Source organism: Cervus elaphus, chromosome 23 (assembly GCF_910594005.1).
Source record: "Cervus elaphus chromosome 23, mCerEla1.1, whole genome shotgun sequence".
Taxonomy (NCBI): Eukaryota; Metazoa; Chordata; class Mammalia; order Artiodactyla; family Cervidae; genus Cervus; species Cervus elaphus.
The window spans coordinates 7,734,040-7,755,679 of NC_057837.1; the positions used below are offsets into that span (position 1 = coordinate 7,734,040).

Genomic DNA, 21,640 nt, shown 5'->3' on the forward strand with positions numbered 1-21,640 from the left:
CCCATGGACTCTAGCCCACCAGGCTCCTCTGTCGATGGGGATTCTCCTGGCAAGAATACCGGAATATGCCCTCCTCCAGGGGATCTTCCCAACCCAGGGATCGAACCCAGGTCTCCCGCATTGCAGGCAGATTCTTTACTGTCTGGGCCACCAGGGAAGCCCCCATATTACATAACAGTAACAAGAATAAAGGTGACATTTAGCTCCTGTATGGTGAATACTATAAGCCATGCTCTCTTCAGTAGTTAGAAGCATATTTTGATTCATAGATGTGTTTTTCCATTATGGACTTCTTAAACACTGTAAACAGGTTATATAGTTCAACTGCAAACTTTTTTTCCAAATTTTGTTTTGTTTAAAACAATGAAGGGATTGATTTTTCTATTTAATTATTATTACACATCACTAAAATTTATGAAAGCTCTTCTAGGTATCTCTAAGATTTTGTGACATATTGGCTAAAATTATGAAATTAAATGTAGATCTCTAATATCTGTCTATGTCATAAATCTGGTAAGTATACTCTGAATAAGGCATTTCACTAGTTCAAAGATTATTTTTAAAATAATTATTTAAAAACCATTAAATAATCTTGGCATCACTTTTCTTTTGTACATAAGTTAGTAGTACTCATGGGGTTTATGCCTCAAATTCAGCTCCAAGCCTGGTGAAAATTCTCAGTAATCTGGCACTTCCCTCCTGGGTCTTAGAAGACACAAAAGAATCATGAGAAGGTGTTACAGTGAACTCAGACATAAAGATTTGTCTGCCAACTCTGAGTATAAATTTACTGAAAGCTGCAAGAAAGACAAGTGTTATTCTCAGGGTAGTTTCCAGCCGTTATTGACCACCAAAAGTCACCGTTCAGCATCTGTAAGCCTTGGGACACAAATGCACATTTGCCACATTGAAATGGTTTGAGATTTAATCCTAAAAAAGTCTTCTAATTGTTACCCCAGTAAAAGGAAGTAATTTTTTTATGGACTCAGAACTCAGTTTTAAAGTTATTGAAGAAACATTTCTGCTATTTAAAGATAGTGGTTAAGAGCTCAAGCTTCTGGAGCAGACAGGATCCTTCTTCTACCACTTGCTAACTATGTAGCTAGCTAACTATGTATCACCACTGAGTTCCATAATACTCGTTCTCCAGGGAGTGGCTAATGACTATCAGAACTGAAATCTGGTAGTCTGAGCCGCACACCTCTGTCTTCCTCCTCCTCCACCTGAGACCCCTGTTACCAATCCTCCCAGGGCCTTCCCTTACACTCGAATGAGGCCTGAACTTTCTGCCGAGGCCTCTGCCCACCAGAGCCTTCAGGGACTCAAGCTGGTGTGCGTTACTGCCCTCACCTCTGCTTGCTCTCTGAGCCTGAGCCCCCTGACATTTCTTTCAATCCCTGAATTCACTAAACGACTCCGAACACTACCTCATTCTTCGTGTGGTTGACTCTTGATCCCTTAGGTCTTATCCCTTCCCACCCAATCTAAACAGGTTTTCTTGTTATACTCACTCAGGCACCAAGTTTTCTCTCTCATGGCATGTATAAAATCATGTCATGATTTTTTATTTTATGTTCGTTTGGTTCTTGATTAATACCTGAATTCCTGCCTCCTCCAGTTATAATCCCCATGTCTTTTTAGTTCATTGCTGTATACCCAGACCCAGGCAGAGTAAATCATCATTAATGTTGAATGACTAAAATATCTAATACCATAAACTTTCAAAACATTAATTTTCTCATCTGATAAATACAATATAGTGCCTTCCTCTGCTTTCCTTTTCTGTTTTGTATCTCTTTCCATCTGAGGGTTTGACCTCCTCTCTGGCCCAGCTCCTAACTGCTTCCTCTGAGCCCATTTCAGCCCTTTACTTTTGGATTCCAACTTCCCATGCTACCTGTTAAGTTGCTGTGTGAAGTAAACAAGATTAAAATATTTAAAACAGCACTATGCTTGACCAAGTTTCAACATAGGGCAGTATCTACAGCAATGGTATGTATCAATGGTACGTAGCAATGTATCTACCAAACATTCATTAAGAGCACTGTATGTGTGAGACATTGCTAATGTTTGTAAAACATATTTTTAAAAGATAGCTTTGTTAAACTTTTGTTTTACCTTATCTTTACTGTTTTATTACTATTAGCATTGGTCTTCACATCTCAGAAATTAAAATGTAGAATTCCAGCAGTGATTCCATGCTTTTAAATGGAACCTTGATATAAATGAGCCTCAATTTTGTAATGCCACACTTATTAGAGCCATGTTGTGCATTCAAAAGGGTAATTACTTTGGGTAGTCATTTCCTAGACTGCACTCCCCACCCCCTCAACCAGCTGGCACTGAGAAAGAAGCACTGCTTTCCTGTGTGCACACAATGAGTCTCTAAAATCCCATTATCCCCAACCTCCACATGCTTCCTTTTGAAGTCTCTTTAAAAAAAAAAAAAAAAAAAGCCTTTCAAGACAGTCCTAAAATTAATTTCTAATCTCATTTCACCCATATAGTATAAAAATGAGATGATGGGTAGCAAGTGGGATGGCTCTAGAATATGATTTTCTTACCCCTGGAATTCTATGATATTTGTGGGAAAGCCTGGTAAAGTTTGTATGGGTGGGTAGACATATTTCTTCAAAAATACTCTGAGATAAAGTTAGATGTAAATCTATTTTGATGTCCAGAGAATAGAGAAATGTTAATTTGGTTATTCCAGTTCTTTTTCTTTCGTCTGTTCATAGTGTCTATAGTAGTTTCCACGAACTTCTCAAGACCGGCATCCTTTTAAACTCTGATCTTCTGTTAGAATCCTCCTCTGCTCTTCTTTTCTGCTTTATGTCTCTTTCCACCTGAGGGTTTGACCTCCTCTTTGGCCCAGCTCCGAACTGCCTCCTCTGAGCCCACTGCTCTCCTTTACTTTTGGATTCCACCTTCCCGTGCTACTCTGCTTCTCTTAGCATTCTTGAATTAATTGACATTTTTTCCCTGAGAATGACACCTTCCGTCTTACCTGTTCCAACTCTTACTGTCACTGTTTGATGAAACTGGAAGAGGTGTGTGGAATAGAGATAGTTTCAGAACAGATTCCCTGCCCCTGAAAGACCTTTTCTTGGCTACTGTTCAAAGTCCTTTCTTTTGAAATTCTTATTTTACATCAACATCATCTAATTACATCATTGTCTCCTTCTTCATCTCCAGGGTACTTCCCCATCTTCCTTAAGGCTTGTTTTAAAGCCTTCCCTGCACACCAGTCCTTTCCACCTCTGAGCGGTTGTTGCCTCCTTGCTGGTGACTCTTCCAAAATTGCAGTTTCTCAGTCACAGCCTTTAACTTCCATCCTCCTAGAGGCACAGCCACAGCTTGGACCATGCCTCTTGTGCATCTCAGTTTTCTTTGCTCCTGTTAAATAGGCTCTCTGTCCTCATTGTATGTTCCTAACTCTATATCCCATCTCATTCCTGAGGTCAATAAAATCTTCCTGTTATTCACTTCCTTTTTCTCTCTGTTGATCGATGAAGATCCCTTTACCTCTAAACTTCTTAAAGCGTAGACGTAATCATTATTTCTGTTTTCTTTATCTCTCGTTATCCTGCCAACATCACAGAGGCTTTTTGCCTCCTTATCCTGCCGACAGTGCTTGAGGATCCCTGATGGTCTCCTTTTTTTCATATTCAATTTACTCTTCCAAGTTTATATTCCTGACTGCCTTTTGGACATCCTCCTTTTTAAAAATGTTTCTAGCTCCTTGATTTCATTATACTCAATATTTTCTCATGATGATTTCCCCCCTTTGTAATTCATCGTTTTTGTTTTTTGCTTTCGTTCGCCTCTTTCCTCTTCTACCTGTACAAAGGGTAGGCGTTCCTTTGTCGGTTTTCTCTCTGCTTGCTTTCTGTTGGTGATCTCACTCATCCTCTTAACTTTGGTAATCAGCTGTTAGGCATGCATTCCCTTCCTTGATGCTGAGGCTCTGTCCCCACACGCTCGTTTCCAGCTTCCTGGTAGACATTTCCAGAGGAATAACATAAGAGCACTTTAAACCTAAGGCGATTACTAGTTATCATCTAAGTAGGGACACTATCGAAGGCAAAGGTGGAACTATTCACAGGCAGCCAGTGTAAACCTGTGCTGTGCATGTGGTCACCTATTGAAACTCAGTCCTGTTACTTTCATCATTAGCAATTGCTCACCAGCATTTACTTACTCAGCTGAAAATCATCTTCAGATTCAGTTTTTATTCTTTCTTCAGTTTCCAGTTCCTGTAAGTTCTACCTTTCCTGTGTCTTTTGAATTGCACCTTGTTTTAAATTTCACCGTTCACTCCTCTCACCTGGAATATTGCATTGATGTCTAACTTGTATTCTTACTCCCAGTTCCTCCTTTTTTAAATCCTTCACGCGATAGTCTTTATTTCCACAAAATGTTCCTAGAGCACATTGATTTTTTTATGCACTGCTTAACAGTCACGGTCAGAGAATGTCATAAAGGTGTCTCAGCTTGACATTTAGCACAGTTAACATGGTTTAACAGCATAAAACTTGTTCAGCCTCATCTCCTTCACGGACTCTGTGTTTCAGCTGGACTGTCGGCTTCTCCCCAAACATCTCCTTAATCAGTGGTCCTCAAACTCAGCAGAAACACCTTTGAAATGAAAAGTATATATAAATACTCGAAACCTGAGAGATTTAAATTTAGTAGGTCTGTATTGAGGCCTGGTTAAGTTAATAAGGAGCCTCCCCAAGTGATTCTGACAAAAGCCAGCATTGAGAAGCACTGCCTCTGTTTTCCAGCCTCTGTGACTTTGTTCACCATTTTCTCTCCATAACCAATATCTGTTTTTCTTGATTTCTCCTTAAATACTTTCCTATCTTCCAATACCAGCCTTAGTTTTACCTCCTTCATGAGGTCTTCTTTGATCCATCCAGATGGATGTAACTGTTTTGTCTATACTGCAGTCACAGTAAACTTTCACTGGATTATTTGTTGTCTTAGGGTCTCTAGGCAGCACACTTCTTGAAGGTAAGGATCCTACCATTTTATAATATACAAGCCACTGGGTAAGGTCATTGGCTATTGAGAGTTTTTTTGCAGAGATGTTGAAGTTCTTAAGAAAGTGATTAATAACCAAGAGTTATTATTATTATTTGCTAATTTAACCCCAAATCCCAAAATGTAAAGTGCAGTACTTTTAATTCGAACTCTATGCTAAATTAAGATTTGCTAATCATGCTAAGAAGGAAAAAGGGATAGAATTTTAAATGCCACTACTGTTTTCAGGGACAGATGAGCTAATCTTAAAATTCAGTGGTGGATTGTTTCCCTTTTAACACCCACTTTTCAGGTGCTTTAAAGCATGTGGGTCTCTTTGGATTCCTCTTGAAAACTGTCATGTTGGCACATAGCTATAAAATGTGCTTCTCAGAAAATGTGGTGAGGAACACTGACTTTTACTGGTTCCTTTGGCACAGGGGAATACTTTAATAAATAGGCTTCACCGAAAGATAGAGCGATGTTGCTTTTAATAGGGAACAGAGTGTAAGTATGGTGATTTAATGCAGGTACAAGTGCCTGCGTCCAAAAACAAAGTTTTGATTTTTGTCAAACATTCAGCAGGGGAGTGATTTTTTCCCTCATTTTTTTTTTTTTGTAGCTTCCCCCATTGTATTCTTCTTAACTGTGTATGGTGTATATTCAGAATTTTTTCCTTTATTTTTCTTTGTTAGTACCTGATCAATAAAAATTTTGAACATTCAGAATAGATGCATATATTTCTATTATATAATTAGTGTCCTTGAGGTAGAGATTTGTATTATTCATTGAAAGTATATATATATATATATGTGTGTGTGTGTGTGTGTGTGTATATATATATATATATATATGTATATATATATATATCTCAACAAAGTAGTTGTATTTCATAGCGAGCTTAGGTAAAAGAATAAACTTTTAGCCTTTCAATGTTTTCTTTACTTGCTAGTGTAAAATGTATTTCTGAGTTATCCCAGGTAAAATAATCAAAACACATATATTCAGTTCAGTTCAGTCACGCAGTCGTGTCCGAGTCTTTGTAACCCCCATGGACTGCATCACTCCAGGCGTTCCTGTCCATCACCAACTCCTAGAGCTTGCTCAAACTCATGTCCATCGAGTCGGTGATGCCATCGAACCATCTTATCCTCTGTCACCCCCTTTTCCTCCTGCCTTCAGTCTTTTCCAGCACTGGAGAAGGGAATGGCAAACCACTTCAGTATTCTTGCCTTGAGAATGCCATGAACAGTATGAAAAGGCAAAAAAATGCATATATACATAGAACACACAAATTTTTCTGTGCTCCTGAAAGGTATACTAACTAGAAAACAGTTATTGGCTTTTGACTTTTTATAAACTCACAGGTTTATAGGGACTTTATGGAACCATTCAGCCTTGCTCTGACTTCTGACAGAACTGTAGCTAGACTACTCAAAACCCCTTAAAGCAAAATCAGACTTCCTTCAGATAATGTTCATTATATTCAATGTTAATCACATTTTCTTTGCTAGGTTATTCCTAGAAAACAGCTACCCTTCTTAACAGTAAGTCAAAGGAGAAAGTACTGAGATACATTTGAAGATGGCAAATGGATATTGAATGAGGATTTATAGGCAGTTGGAGGTAATTCTCCGCAGAGAAGTAGGAGCAGCGATACTAGCACACCACTGGGAACACATGGCTCCTTTGCTTGACCATAATGGTGTGTCTTACATGTTGTGACCACTGTACAGTTTCCAAGCACTTTGTCTCATCTAGTCCTTACAACAACCCTGAGAGGTGGGTGGTATTAACGGTCCCAGTACAGACAGTATAGACAAGGGCACTAAGCTAAGGAGAGTAAGTGGTTTGTTTTTACTTACTTGGTAAGTGGCAGGTCTGAAATTTTGGATCCTCTGATGCCAACTCACAATACCAAAAAACTGTTTTAAAAAATAACATTTTTCAAAAACCACCTTAAAGTATCAGCCAGGACAACAGCAGCAGTGTACAAAGACTGAAAGTTTACAAAAGCACATCTGAAGCTTTCTGTAAGAGTATTCCAGCAGACTGTTGGGATATTCGTTTATGCCTGAAACACTGAGCCATTGAAGTAAAATGATACACACGCTCAAGATACTGCTGTCTTTTTTATTTGTAGCCAACATTTATTTTTTTTGCCTAGAAAAATACATGGGGATATTTAGGACTACTGTGCTGGGCAGTTTGCTACTTTAGTGATAGGAACATAATCTTGAAAAAGCAAACACGATTATTTTGTACTTTTTTTTTGTTTTATTCAGCAATAAGACCACAATTTTTCATATTTAAGGAAGTATGAAAAATTTGTCGAGTTTTAAAAGCTGAATACATGTAGCGTTGGATCAAGGCACATACAAGACTGGCCAAAGGGCGTACAATGCACTTTGGTTTTTTGTTGGGAAAAAAAAAAGTTATGGCAACGGAAAAGTGATGAGGTTTTAAACAAGTCATAGCTCACAATTCAGTAGGAAGCTGGAAAAAAAATGTTACAAGTTCATTACATAGTAGTATCTGGAAAACCGTGACAGTAATGGGCAGTATTCTTGATCATTGTGAAAGTAAATTGAACATTTATGTACAGTGTTAAAACATTTCACATAAACCAGATCTAAATTTGATTTCTAGTATTTATTTTTCTTTTAAATTCTCACTTATTTAAAGTACTACTTTCTCTTCATTGTTGAGGGGAATTGCTTGTAGTTATACTACTCTTAAAATGTGTTTAAGCTTTTTTTAAACTTCCTTTATGATAAAAACATTGTAAACACTAACAAGTGTGTCTTCAAAGTTGATTTTCAAAAATCAAGACAGTATAGGCAAAACCAAAATGGAATTGATTCTTGTGTTTGTTACGCTATGTGAGTCTAAGTTTTCATGTTTTTTTCCTAAGTACAAGTTTCCCCCACTTGGAAGCACGCTTACATTATTGTTTTCGTGAAGTCCTTTATTATCAAAGCTTTGTTAACAATGGCATTAACAACAGCAGACTTCACCCTCCTTTTAGGCCAACTGATGTATTCAGTTTAGAAGATAATGTTTACTTTCTTAAGGAGGTCTAATTTACTTAGCATAAAAATGGAGCTATGCAGCAAGTCTGATATTGCCCATTACTTCACATATTTTGATTATTGAATACCACTGGAATACAAATTTAATAGTTGGAACATTATTTCATAACTACTTTTTGAAATTTAATTTTTCTCATTCAGCCAGTTTTGTTTTTTTTACATTTTATTAATACCAAAGTGAAAAATGGCCTGTGCTTATACTACAAGGATCTCATGTGAATGCAGTCCTGATTGTTCAACACAGCAAGAAAATTCACTTTCACAGTCAACAAGTCATCTTACTCAGTAGAACACAAAGTAAATGGTTTATAACTTCAATATTTGCAAGGAAAATACAGTACAAATTACTAAAAAATACTAAAATATAGAATTGTGTTCAGGCATCTCCACTACATCAATCGCAGCAGTAACCTGAAATTTGAAACTTTTAATAAAAAGTTCTTAAATATAAATTATATGGCAAATGTACAGTACATTGCTTTTCTCAGTCTCTTTTTCCAGTGTTTTGCAGTAGAGCAGGGTTCCTACCATCACCTCCCTTAGGTTTAAAAAACCGACACACGGTCCGCTGCAAGCCCTCCTGCATCATGAGTGTGAGTGATCCGAGTCTGGAATACCACTGTCTCTATAGCTTCGGTTACTGCTGCTCTCACTGTGATTGTTTTTGTACAGATTCATCCCATTGGGAGGAAATATGGTGTGTATCACAAATTCCTCCTTTGAGATGGGTTCACTGCTTATCGGTAACATCTGAAAAGAAGTCTCCCTGATTTCCAGGATGGAGTTGTCCTTCTTGGTGCCGGCTTCCGCATAGTCGTCCTTTCTCCTCCGCCCTTTGCTGTAGGCACAGTTCCGTGAGAAGAGGGATCCGTTCCTGTGAACGTACCAGCACACCAAAGCCAGCAGGGCGATGCTCACCAGGGCCACAGCCCCGCCAATGATGGCGGCCAGTGGCAGACTGGGGTTTTTGTAAGGTTCTTTCTCTTGCTCTCGATTAAGGGTGGTTGTAGGGTTGTACATTCGAAGGGGTGCAGTTTCAGTCTCAATACAAACAGGAGTTTCATCAAACAGATAGAGGTTACTGGTTTCCATGGGAACCATGCAGACTCGATAGGGTGAATCAGGCTCCAGGGCTGTGACCAAGTATTCGCTGCGTTCTCCTGTTACAATTGTTTCAGTTATAGATCCAAACGCTGGGCTGTGGTCCAGTTTGAGCCAGCTGAGTCTTAAAGCAGTCATAGGTAGGACAAGTTTCCAAGAGATATGAATTGTGTCAGGGGTGACAGATTTCACAGTAATGATAATTGTTTTTCTTGCCGGAATCCCTGTGGTTCGCTGGTCCTTAGCGAGTCTGGGGTTCTTCGGGTCTGGTTGTTTGGTCACAGGAGCTGGCCACTGGCCTTGAGCAGGATGTACCGTATTGGGCGTCCCAGTGGTTATCTGAATGGTGCTTACAACCGGGTTGTCCTTACAATCAAACAGTTCCGCATTGAGGTCCTTGATAGCCATCCCTCGAACCTTTTCTGGAGCTTGGCACATGAGCCCACGCACGTTGACCTTCACAGGTAGTGATTGTAGCCAGTCACGTACCCATTTCATCTTGCATCCACAATACCAGGGATTGTTTCGAAGAATCAGTTGTGTTATGTTGTCCAAATCATCAAAGATACCCTGAGGTAAATTACTTAGGTTATTATTGGACATATCAAGTCGATACAGCTGCCTCAGATAAGAAAAAGCATTTGGGGGCACCCTATTGATGTGGTTATCTTGAAGATAAAGCTTCCTTAGGTTTGTGCCTGGAAGGTTTACTGGTGCAGCAGTCAGGGAATTCCGTACCAGTGACAGTTCTGTTAAGTTGACTAGGTTGAAGAAAACTTTATCACCCAATCCATGGTTGTTCAGCAGGTTTCCATCCAAAACCAGGCGTTTTAAGCTAGTGAGGCCTTGAAGAGATGGTGATGAGATAGTGGATATGCGGTTATCATCCAAACGGAGCTCCTCTATAGTCCTGGGCAAACCCCAGGGGATTGTGCTAAGGTGATTACGAGACAGGAAGAGCAGGCGGAGATAGTTACTGTCTCTGAATGCCCCCTCTTCAATGCTAACAGCTGAGACAGAGTTATCATCTAAATGTAATTCTTCCAGATAGGGAATTTTTGAAAGTGAATCATAAGTGATGGTCCTTATGTTATTTTCTTGCAGATGTAACTCTTTGACGTACTTTGGTAGGTTGGTAGGAAATTCATCTAAACTGTTGTGATATAGGTATATTCTTTCTACTTTCAGCAAGTTTTTCAAATCTGATGGAATCCCAGCATTATTTATTTGGTTGTTCTGAAGGTAGAGAGTTGTAGCATCCTCTGGTATTCCTGTTGGAATGGATGTCAGAAAGCGATCATTACAGTAAATGAAACCGGCATCACAGCGGCACACAGATGGACAGGGTTTAGCCATAACTGATAGTGGTGCCACCTGGAGGAACAGCCCGATTTTAGTCCCAATGAGGAAGACGCTCCAGGCTGGGCTGATCATGGTCAGCAGTGTTGAGGTCCTTACACAAGGTAGTTTCAGAGCCCTAAAGTGGAGTGAGTTTAAAAAAAAAAAAGCAACAGAAAACCATCAGACCAGCATACTTAAAATAGTATTCAAAATAGATGTGAACATTGAAACATCTAATAATCATTTTTATTAATTTTTTCTTGCATGCTGAGTTTTTTTTTTTTTTTTGCATGCTAGCTAATGATGAACATAATCATACAATATTTTTACCTTAAATATTTCTGGTATTAAGAAGTATTTTGTCCCAAATCTATTTAACTTTGAAAGTTTAATATAGTTTTATTGAATGTTTTAAAGCATTCTCATAGCACTTTTATGTCAATTTTGTGACCATTGGCCAAGCTAGTCGGATTTCTAATTTTTCCTTAATATTCATAATGAATTAACACATAGGAATATGGTTTGTTATATTTAAGATAATCATGTTACTATTCTTAAAAACAAAAAATTTATATCTGCTTTTTACATGGTAAGCTGTACAAGTATAGAAATCTGTAGTAAAAAATCTATTCTCATACTATGGAATAATTACACACCTCTGGAGACCCTGAATCCCAGTTAAGTCAATTGTTTGCTTTTATTATTTATATTATTTTTCTTTGATTATTAATATTAAACATTGTGAGATAGGCATTTCTAGCATGAAAATAAGAAGGGATTGTTTTCATTTACTTTTGGGAAGGAATGATTTATATAACTAATACGTCTGTCTTATCTAAGTGGAAAATTCCATTTCATGTTAAACTAACTCTTTTTTTCCTATTTTACTGTATGTTTTGTACTACATGGTATAATGGCTTTATGAACATTTTTCATTATATTCTAGCTCATAACATGTTTTCATAATACATTTATCTTTCTTCAAGTTCTAATCTAAAATATGATTCACCTTTCTCCATAGGTGGAGATTTATAGATTTATACTTATCTAGTGTGTAATATAATTTCTTCTGCACCTTTAGGTATTAATTAGCCTTTATAATTTCAGGCATGAAAATAAGACTTTAATATTTTTCCTACCTTATTGAACGATGTGGGTAAATTTTGCGTGAGTGAAAATCCAATGCACATATATTATTTTCCTGGTGAGGGGCTGGGACTTATAAACTCTTGTTTAGTCCTTGGAAATGTTCTTCACTGTTTATTCAAGTAATTCTATGCCGCACACACCTCCAGATCAGGCTTGCTGTTGTCAATGAACATTCCAGCTGCGGTTCAGCATGGTGGGCAAGCTCATTAAAGTAGGGACCAGAAACAATTCAGTTTCCTGTTACTATGTAGAACACATGGCTTCCTATTTTTTTTTCCTTTCTTATAGAGTTTCTGTGTGAAGGTTCCTTTTGTGTAGCTTAATTCCCTTAGTGGAAATTGCTCTCTTTGAAATTCTTATTGGTTCTTCTGTGCAATGTGGTCAGAGATAGTAACTTCAGATCCTCATGAAGAAAGCCATTCATGATGCTAAGGCCTGTATAGTAATAGGTTTTTCAGGCAGTTACCCCCCACCTTTATTCCCATCCAGGATTATCCAAGTATAAACTTTGTACAGTAGCTACATCCTGAGGTATGATTACCTGCTGTGAAATAGCTATTTCCAGCTTTTGCTTCTTGCTGCTTTCTCAGAATATCTGGAGCAGTCACAGGTTATGCAAGAACAGATATTCTTTCAAGAGGTAAAGAAAACTTAATTCAAATATTCTTCATGGGAAAAATGGAAGCATACTAGATTTCCTTTATATTTCTGTTCCTTGAAATACACTGGACCTGAGCAGCTCCTGTGAAAGTAAAATGTTTTAATCAGCTATTAACAAAGAACTTTAACATACTAGAGACATTTCCTAGAAATTTAGCTTCAATTCTTTCTTTAGGCAACACCTTTCATCATAGTAGTTGTTGAAAAGGGATAAGATGACCTCTTTGTCTTTTATTTCCCATTTTGCTATATAAATAAAGTGGGAGCCAAAGTTGAGTTTGTCACAAAATAATTTCAGTTGTTAACTGACTGCTAGTGTGACTTTGAATTAAACACAGAAGCGAAGCTTTATGCAAGAGACAGTAAGCCTCTTCTATGGGTTTTGAATGCAGGTCAGGTCAATCTTTAAAATTTCACTTTCATATCTTATATAAAATGATAAAGTGTGCAAAAGGAAGAAAATAAGTACATGAAAGAGGTAAGCAAAGCCACAACTAGGATTTTTTTTATGAAATGCCATAACTTCTTAGATATTTCTGAACATAGTTTTACAAAGTCATATAGTCTACAATTTAGAGAGTTGAAAAGGGTTTGCTTTAGAAGTTTTCTTTTGATTTGCCCAGTGTCTTGTTTAATTCTTCCTGCAGGCCTCACTTTTCCCTATTGTGGAATGTGGGCACTACAACCTTCCTCCTTAGAACTATTTTTAAAGGCTAGTTGATGATCTTGAAACTCTAGTTACTCAGGTATTCTTGGCCAAAGGCAGTGTAGAAGTTCAAGTCATAACATTTTTTGAGAAGAATACAATTTTTAACAAACTAAACTTGAGAAACTGTATTTGGAACAGAAAGGACACTATTTCAGTCCATCTCCTTGTAATGACTCTTAGGAAAGCATATCAAAACCTGACAAGGCATTTCTCTCTTGGTGCAAACAGGAACATGTCAGTTTCCAAAAATTATCTTTTTAACTTCTGAAAGAGGCTTACAGCTTGACCAAAGAGACTCATGATTTTAAGGATGACTGCTTTGTCCATTATCTAATATGCATGAAGATTTTGGGGGGTGGACAGGGAAGTGGGTAGTTTCAGTATCTGTTACATAAAGTTATATACTCAGGGACTTTCTATACAAGTAAGGTACATTAAGGTATCATGGAAATATTTGACCCTAAAAGTAGAAGCGATTTGTTTCTCCCTCAGTAATTACCTTGCATCCAACAAGGATAGCATCTGTTCCAGAATTCAAACAGTACTCAAACTGAATTTTAAATAAGACCAAGATTTGTGTTTCTGGCTCTCACTGAAAATTCAGATTCTTTTAGTTTGTCACCAGGTATCAACACTATCATAGACTGAATTAACAGAAGTAAACTGAAAAAACGTTACCAATACAATTAATTTATTATTTAGGAAACCTGAAGTAAAAATAGCAGTTAGCAGATGGATAAAGTAGTCTCTAGTGAATATAGCAAAATGCCCACAGAGGAAAGTTTAAGTGATGTATTGCTTAATGTTAGGTTTTACAAGTAATGCCTTTAGGGCTTTGCTCATTATTGTTGAATTTCAGTGGAGTATTTTCTTGAAAACTTGCTTTCTTGGTATGTGAACATGGAAAACCAAGCTGTGAAATTAATAATTACAATGTTACTTTAAAAAGTATCTTCTGTTAAAATGTTTTCTAAGCTTGAAAATTATTCGACATATAAAACAATTTGGTAAATTTAAGAAAAAAAATTAAAGCAATTTAGGAAACAGTTTTGTTAAAATGCATTAAAAACTAATTAAAACCATTATAAAAATCGCACAGAGAACCTGCTTAAACTGTTGCCAATAGCCGGGCATTTCTCCTACACCAGGACAGACTTTAAAGTTGAGAAGATGAATCTGATGAATGGAAGTTAAAAATTGTTGGTCAGCCTAGAGTATGTACAAGGTGATGATCATAATGATAACCAGAGATACAGCTGGTAGCTGAAGTGCAAGTATTTTACCAATTCAAAATCCAATATGTACTGATTTCACGTTTTCAAACTAGAGAAAGAAAAAATACTCCCCACTGGTATGAAGAGGAAGACGACTTTATGTTGTTTGTTTTGCTTTACATGTGTGAAGCTGCTTCCTCTGCTGTATTTGATGTGCAAACTCACATGGCCATGAATACAATGGTGGTAATAACCTGGGATTAACAGAAAGCCTAAAATCTCATTCAGTTCTTGGAAAGTGCCATTCTCTTCTCCCCAGATTGCATTAAAACAAAAGGCAAAAATACAAAACATATTTCTCTGGAGAGGATACTCTTTCAAAAATGAAGATTCCTTCACAAGTTCCTACTCCCTTTACTTAAACAGTCCAATGCATGCATGATTGTGTTTCATATCTTATGTCTTCTCTTGCCTTTTTATATTTAAAAACTATAGTGCTAAAGAGGTTTGTTTTATTTTGCATATTAGAGGCTGTAATGGTCTTTCCATCTGAAATAAGCAGTTCTGCTTCCATGTTTAGACTTCCCTCTTTCTGAGCTGGTTCTACATATTCATGCATATAGAGACATTGTAGTTGCATGTGACTGATGAAAAAAAAAAAAATGACCCCCACTGGCATGAACACTGTGGCCAGGTTTCCATAACATCGACTTCAGAGTCTTTATGTCTGCATAGGCTTGAAAGAGGCCATTACTTCTGAACAAAAAGGAATCAATCTTTTAGAAAAATATTGTTAATGGGGTAACTTGGGGGAAAGCATAAATGGAGCCCTGTTTACTTAAAGGAATGTTTAAGGTTTTAAAAAAAAATCATATCCTTACTTAAGTATATAGCATTTAGAACTGTAGCAAAAAGAAAAACATAATCACCGTACTGGTAAATTAAACTTATAATATGGATCTTCCTATCAGTTTCTTTTTATAAATTAAAAAATATGGATTTAAAAAATGCATTTATAATGTAATCACATCCATGAAAAGTCACCAATTGATTTCCATGATACACTTTAAAGAAGTATGTAAATAGATAAGGATGCTATCATTTTGAGATACTTCAAGAAAATGAATATAATTGAACAAGTTGTATCTGAATAGAATACTGGTATTTATAGTCAAGAACATGAGGCAGTCTATATGTTTATATGACTCCTTCTCTGCTACTATTTTGGAGGTGGGAATGTTTGAGATGAGAAGGTATTTGGTATTTCTTATGTTTTGATCACTTAGATTAAGATTATATGTTGATAGTGCTAACTTCCTAAATCCTTCATTTGTCCCTTTGAATTAAATTGATTTTTGATATGAAATCATTGCTCTAAAATAAAATCTTAAATTGAGTAGAGTTTGGAGATTTTAGTTTATTTTTAATGATTTGCCTCACATCATGGTCTCTAAACTATCCAGGGACTTTTAAATATATTAAATTTAAAAGTGGAAAAGTATGTAGAACTTTTAATCGAAGTTAACTGCATTATTTTGAGTAAAACCTTGAGACTGAAGAAAACACATGATTGCTCAAACTTATCCAAGTCTCTGAATATTTCCGGGTACACTGAAATTTTTTTTTCTTTTTTTTTTGAGGGGTACACTGAAATTTATACAATCATAATTTAGAGTATTAGGAAAGTAATTTATTTATGAAGGCTTAAACTGCTGCTAGAAAGCTCTACAAAATGATCAACCTCTGAATGTTAAGTCTTTGCAACGACAAATAGTATTTCAAATAAACTATGTGTATGGTTAAACTGAAAAACTGGAGTATATCAGGTTAGTTGGTAGTGACAGCAAAATGCTTTCTAAGCAGCCTGTCTGGTAGTTAAATTTTCCACGATCATCAGATTTCAGGAAAGTTCCAATTCTTTTGTTTAATGCCAGGCAAGCAGAAGGACCTCTAACTCTCCTCTTGAGAGTCATGAAGTCTGAAGGGTTTGCTGAGAGGGAGAGAAGCAAGTGTGCCTTTCCTGACTTGGTTTTACCCAGACTATTTTCTAGCCTAGAAAGTTTGTTTCTTTTATGTAAATAGGGGATGGAAGTTCCAAAGCAAAGGATTTTCACTTTCTCCTTTTATGTTACAGGTTCTTTTCCCCAGTAGGTTTGTGATAAATGAATCTAATTCTGCTTCATTTATTTTGGCTTGTAAAGTTAAATCAAGCATCCTTAAAACAAAAAGGGAAACTGGGATGTTATCTTTCATCATAGTGAAACCTGCTTCTTTATTATGATATTAAGCCAAACTAAATAAGTTAGAGAACCATGGCTTATAAGAATGAATAAGAGATTAATTTAGAGGTTGGTAAAGGTGAGCAGCTGAGAGCTTGGGGCAGGGAACAAGCTTTAAGTTTGCATTGACTTTTAGGCAATTGCAATTAAAATTATGCTTATCCTTGTTAAACTGTAAACATTTTCCCACTGTGAGCCTGATATTCCTTCTTCTGTGTGGTGAGTACAGTTTGGTTGATATGCTTTAAGTTTCTAATAGTCAAGTTTCCATACTCTAGTACAACAAATATATAGGTTCGCTGTGTGCCACACACTGGGCTGGAAGATAACATCCATAATCATAAAAACATCCTTTTTTTTTTTCATGTCAGAGTTGAGTATAATTGCTGATTTAAACCATTGAAGAGGAGGAAAATCATTAGCACACAAACTGGTCAACCCACAGTTCAGTGGTGCACTTTAAAAACGGGGTTTAACCAAGTGTGGTCTCTGGGCTTTCTTTTCAAAGTTGCCACGGTAACTTGTGCACGTGAAAAGTGAAAGAATAAAGAACAAAAGCTGTCATTGTCTCATCAGAGACAGCAATTTCTCCTTTCTTGCATTTAGGCAGACTAATACCTGGAGAGAGCTTTTTATGCATTCCTGACACTTGATTTGGGGGGCTAGGAAAGAGATTATGCATATGTTAAACAAATGCAACTTTAGCTGCTGCTTAAATTACGTTTTGTTCTTTTTTACTTAAAATCTGTTTTCTCTAGCTCTCTTGTCAACAGACATCAAAGTCCTGAAACCAGCTCTCCTATGCAATATAAACATGGCTTTCAATTTGTTTTTTTAATGTGATGTTTTACCAAAGTTAGTGATGTTGATCTGCATTCTGTAACTGGAAAATGCTTTCTGAAATATATATTTCTGTTGTGGTTCTTAAGAGGCAGAAGACTTTTTCCAGGAGACATTTACAGACCATCTCTTAGTTAGAAATGTGTTTGTTGACTTGTGATAAGTTTTTGAAATGGTGGACTGTTAGAAAGAGTTGACAAAAGGTCCTTTTTATGCTCTGAAGAGAAAACTGCACTTTGGAGAATTAATACTGCTGAGAGATTTACTGTAGAGTTTTTGCCCGCTGGGGGGTGGTACACTCTACCAGAACACAGCTTTCAGAAGCCGCAAGTCAGATGTTGGCTGCTGCCGGCCAGTTTTCCTCTGGTTTAATTACAACAAAGCCTCCCGTTGAGAACAGTGAAGGCCTCTGGGGCACAAGGTGGGGGTGGGAGGGAAGGGGGACTGAGGGGAAAGGAGGGCAGAAACTACAACCTTTGAAAAATTTATTGAATCTTATTTCCCTTGTTGGCTTCATTTATGCTGGCCTTCATTTGACTTTCAGCAATTAGTTACAATGCTATTACAATAAACTGGTTGAATAAAAGAATATTTAAGGGGGTTTATTCAGAATTTTTAAGTTAGTCTTGGATCTTGGCATTAAACACATTCTTTGTTATGTAGCCCACCCACCTTAAAAATAGGGGGAAAAGTTAACCACTGAAATGGCTAGTTTTAAACCTTTTTTTTTTTTTTTTTCAGATAAACAGGTTTAATCTAATATTGATATGAACACTGGCATATCAAGAATAAAAACATAAAGAAGAAACATTCATATAACATTAATGCAAGGCAAGTCCTCTGCTACTGATTTTTGTTGGGTTTAAAATTGTTCAAAATAATCCAGAAAGAGGAGGAAGCCTTAGGGTGTGTGGCCAAGAAAAGCAGAGACAAATCTGTCTGCAGTACACTTGTGTGTTTAAAGCTGATAATTGTATTTTTCATCTGGAGACACTGTTCATTAGGGTCTTGTGTCCCTAGGCAAGAGATGCTGAACGTAACTGGGGTTTCTATTTGATTGGGCAATATAGGCTAGAGAAGAAACTGGGGTAAAGATAATTAATAGCTTGCTAACAAAGTCTGACAGCCACAAGATTTCAACCAAATTTATTTCACACCGCTTCATTTAGCTCTGAAAAAGTTTTGATAGAATTGGAGGCTCCTTAATTAACACTTGGAAGCGAAAGAAACATACCTTCTATTTTACTGCCACATTCAGTTACGACAAATTTTCTTACTATTTTTCTTCTTTTTGAAAAAAAGTTTACTTGCTGCCCAGTTATATATTTCACAGATGTTAATGTTTAGGAAGTGTTTAATTGGCCATTTTGAACCTAAGCATAATCGATTTAAAATGGGGGGGTGATGAAAAGCCCAATTAATAGCATAGTATTATACAGCACAATTAATAACTGATAATTAGTATTATACAGTATTATATACAATATTAATGAATTCATTATGTTTATTCATTCAATAATATCTTTGCTGAATCTTGGGCTTGATATATTTTTGGCAGTATTCTATTTAAAAAAGAAATTAGATGTGATTTTCCTGTTTAAACACATGCAATCATGTTTTTGTAACCCTGTTTTTTATTTCAGGCTAATTAATATATCTAGATACGTGTGTTTGTGTGTGTGTACATTGTATACACACATATATCTGCAAACTAAGTGGCATATCTCTGATTTAATCTTCTTACAGGTTAAAACCTGGCATATTATTATTAATATTGGTAGTAGCGGTAACATTAATATTTTGTAGTACTTTTAAAAGGTTCATTTCTTTCTTTCATCATTTCAAAAGAGATGGGTATCAGTCATCTGTCACTTTGAGGTCCTGTCTGAAAACAAATTCATTCTTTATGTTTATGCTGGTTAGGATATTCCTGTGTGATTGGGGATAAATGAAAGGCATAGCTTCAGCCTATACACTATTATAGTGTCTTTATTCATATTGTTTCCTGCTAATGAGGGAACATATGTGTGCATTTTAGAGCTGATAGATTTATTAAGAAAATTTAAAATAGCTAATTATTAAAACCGTTAGAGAATTTGGTTCTATAATTGGCACATATCAAGGCTTTTTTTTTTCTTTTTCATTCTCAGGAGGTAAATAACAATCAAAGCCCCAGATGTTGAGAAAATATAGGCCTGTTGCACTCTTTACTTCTATGCAACCATTTTGTTTCAGATCTAATTCACTGAAAAAAATTTTTTTTGAGTAGATACATTTAGGTAGTTTTTGAAAGATTTGTGGTATGAAAATATTTCTTTCAATGTAAGATTTTCCTATTATAAGTTGTAAGTGAATGGATACTCTTGAGTATCCCACTTCATGAGGCTCTACTCATTTTTCCCCCTGCCACCCTGAAATCCCTGCATACATCAGGCTTAGCTTCCAGGCTGAGCTTTGTTAGTTTTTCTGAGTAGACTTTGCCAATTACTATGCTAGTCACATACCACATTTGCCCAAGCAATGGATTTTGGCGTTCTGCTGGATAGGGGATATGGTTTGTAAGAGAGTTTCCCCCTCCTCTGACTTGAATTCACTAGTTGAGATTTGCAAGCCTGGAATGCTTGAAGCAGCTCTGGCAGGATAGCAGTGCAAGCTTTAAAATCTAGGTGTAGCTGTTAATCCTTACAGAGGCGCATCAGTCTCCAGGAGTAGCTGGGCTAGCTGTGAGCAAGACGTATGCTCTTCATGCACTGCGTACTCATGGGCTGAGGGATTATTGATTTTCCTTCAGAGTTGTAAAAACAGCAATTGGTGATCATACCACACATACAGTACACGCCAAGTTAGCTAGACCTTTCGCTTTCTCTCTGTGGAAAAAATCTGCCTTGTGTTAACATTTAACTTCCCAGCTTATCGTTTTCCATAAGCCTCTTTTCAAGTAGCAACTACACGAGACATAAGATAGCCACTTATCGTTATTTTTTTTTTTTTCTTTAATGAAAGAAAGGTTTCAAGAAACTTCTTGCATTTGGCTGCAAGAGTCCAATTTTTCCTTGCTGGCTTGCACGCACACACACTGCTCGCCCTGGTGACAGAGCAAACGTCCGTATCTGGACGCCTCATGATACCAAGCCATTCCTTTCTAGAGAGTAAAACCGAGCAAACTTTCTGGGACAATCATAAGGAAAAACAGGGGAAACACTTACCAGGAAGACGAGAAAAAGCAATCCCATATATCCTGCCGCGCTAGCTGTAATTCCACTGCCTGGGAACTGGAGTAATAACCCTCCCCCTCCGCCCAGCTCGGAGTCCAGTCCACACAAAGCCCACGGCAGCCGCAGGCTGAGCCGGTCCCGTTCGGATCACTCCTCCACCGAGGAGCAAGTAGGGGCCAGCATTTCAGTTTGCTGCACAGCCCACCTCCAAGTCTGAAGTTAAAGCCTCACCTCGCAGTGGTTGAAGAAGGGGGTGATGTCATAGATGGGCAGGACTTCGCCGAGCTGGCGCTCAGTGAGGTAACTCGAGGATCAGACAGATGAGCTTTGCCAACGCTAGAGGGAGTGAGAGCAGCCGGAATGAGGTGCTTGGCCTGGCAGGGCTGGGATGCCACTGGTTGGTAGGTGGCCCTTGGGAATCGCAGGCTCTGCTGAAGTTGACTACATACAGCAGGGTGGTGGTAGCAAGCTTATGAAAAATGCAAGACTGCTAGAAGACTGTGTGTTACAATAGAAAGACATGGGTTCTTTTTAAGCCATCTGTATTAGAAAGGAGTTAAGCAAAATCATATTTTCATTGTTGACTAGTTACAGTAATGTTATAAATGTGAAGGCTAGTAAACCCAACAGTGAATATTTATTCAACAAATGAATAGAAAGCAGGTTCAAGTAATTAACTGATTGATTTAAGGGAAGGAAACAGGAATTCCACAACGGTAAAAGGAAAAAAAAAAAAGGTAACCATTTTTTTTTTTTCCTGGAGGTAATGAGTAAGTTTTTGTTTGTATCTGTTGGTTTTAGGAAGTGAAACTATTTATCATATACTCCCGAAGTTATTTGTACATCTCTTTAGAGCCCAGTAGATAGATTTTTCATATTTAAAGGGACTCTTCCTAAAATAAAAAGGTTTTGAAAAATTAAAGAGTAGTTTTCTTTCTGATATATTTTTGCTTTGAACATGAGTTAAGATACAAACTTAAGATGCAAACATAGAAGAAAGAAATCTTTCAGAAAT

General features: G+C 37.1%; 2 protein-coding genes across 7 annotated transcripts in view; one reads left to right on the forward strand and one right to left on the reverse strand.

The window, feature by feature from the left end:
* MACROD2 (mono-ADP ribosylhydrolase 2) overlaps positions 1-21,640 on the forward strand; it is a 2,147,232-nt gene that overhangs the window by 317,508 nt on the left and 1,808,084 nt on the right. The window lies entirely within an intron of this gene.
* Positions 7,139-20,863, reverse strand: FLRT3 (fibronectin leucine rich transmembrane protein 3). 3 transcript variants are annotated; one of them, XM_043882746.1, is made up of 3 exons: positions 20,617-20,862; positions 12,250-12,450; positions 7,139-10,695 (listed from the first exon to the last, which is right to left on the reverse strand). In XM_043882746.1, the coding sequence occupies exon 3, from the start codon at positions 10,650-10,652 to the stop codon at positions 8,703-8,705; it is 1,950 nt and encodes a 649-aa protein (XP_043738681.1). In that variant the 5' UTR covers positions 10,653-10,695; positions 12,250-12,450; positions 20,617-20,862; the 3' UTR covers positions 7,139-8,702. The 3 variants fall into 3 exon arrangements, with proteins under 3 accessions (XP_043738681.1, XP_043738680.1, XP_043738682.1); XM_043882745.1 differs by having other exon boundaries at positions 11,699-12,450; XM_043882747.1 differs by lacking the exon at positions 12,250-12,450 and having other exon boundaries at positions 20,617-20,863.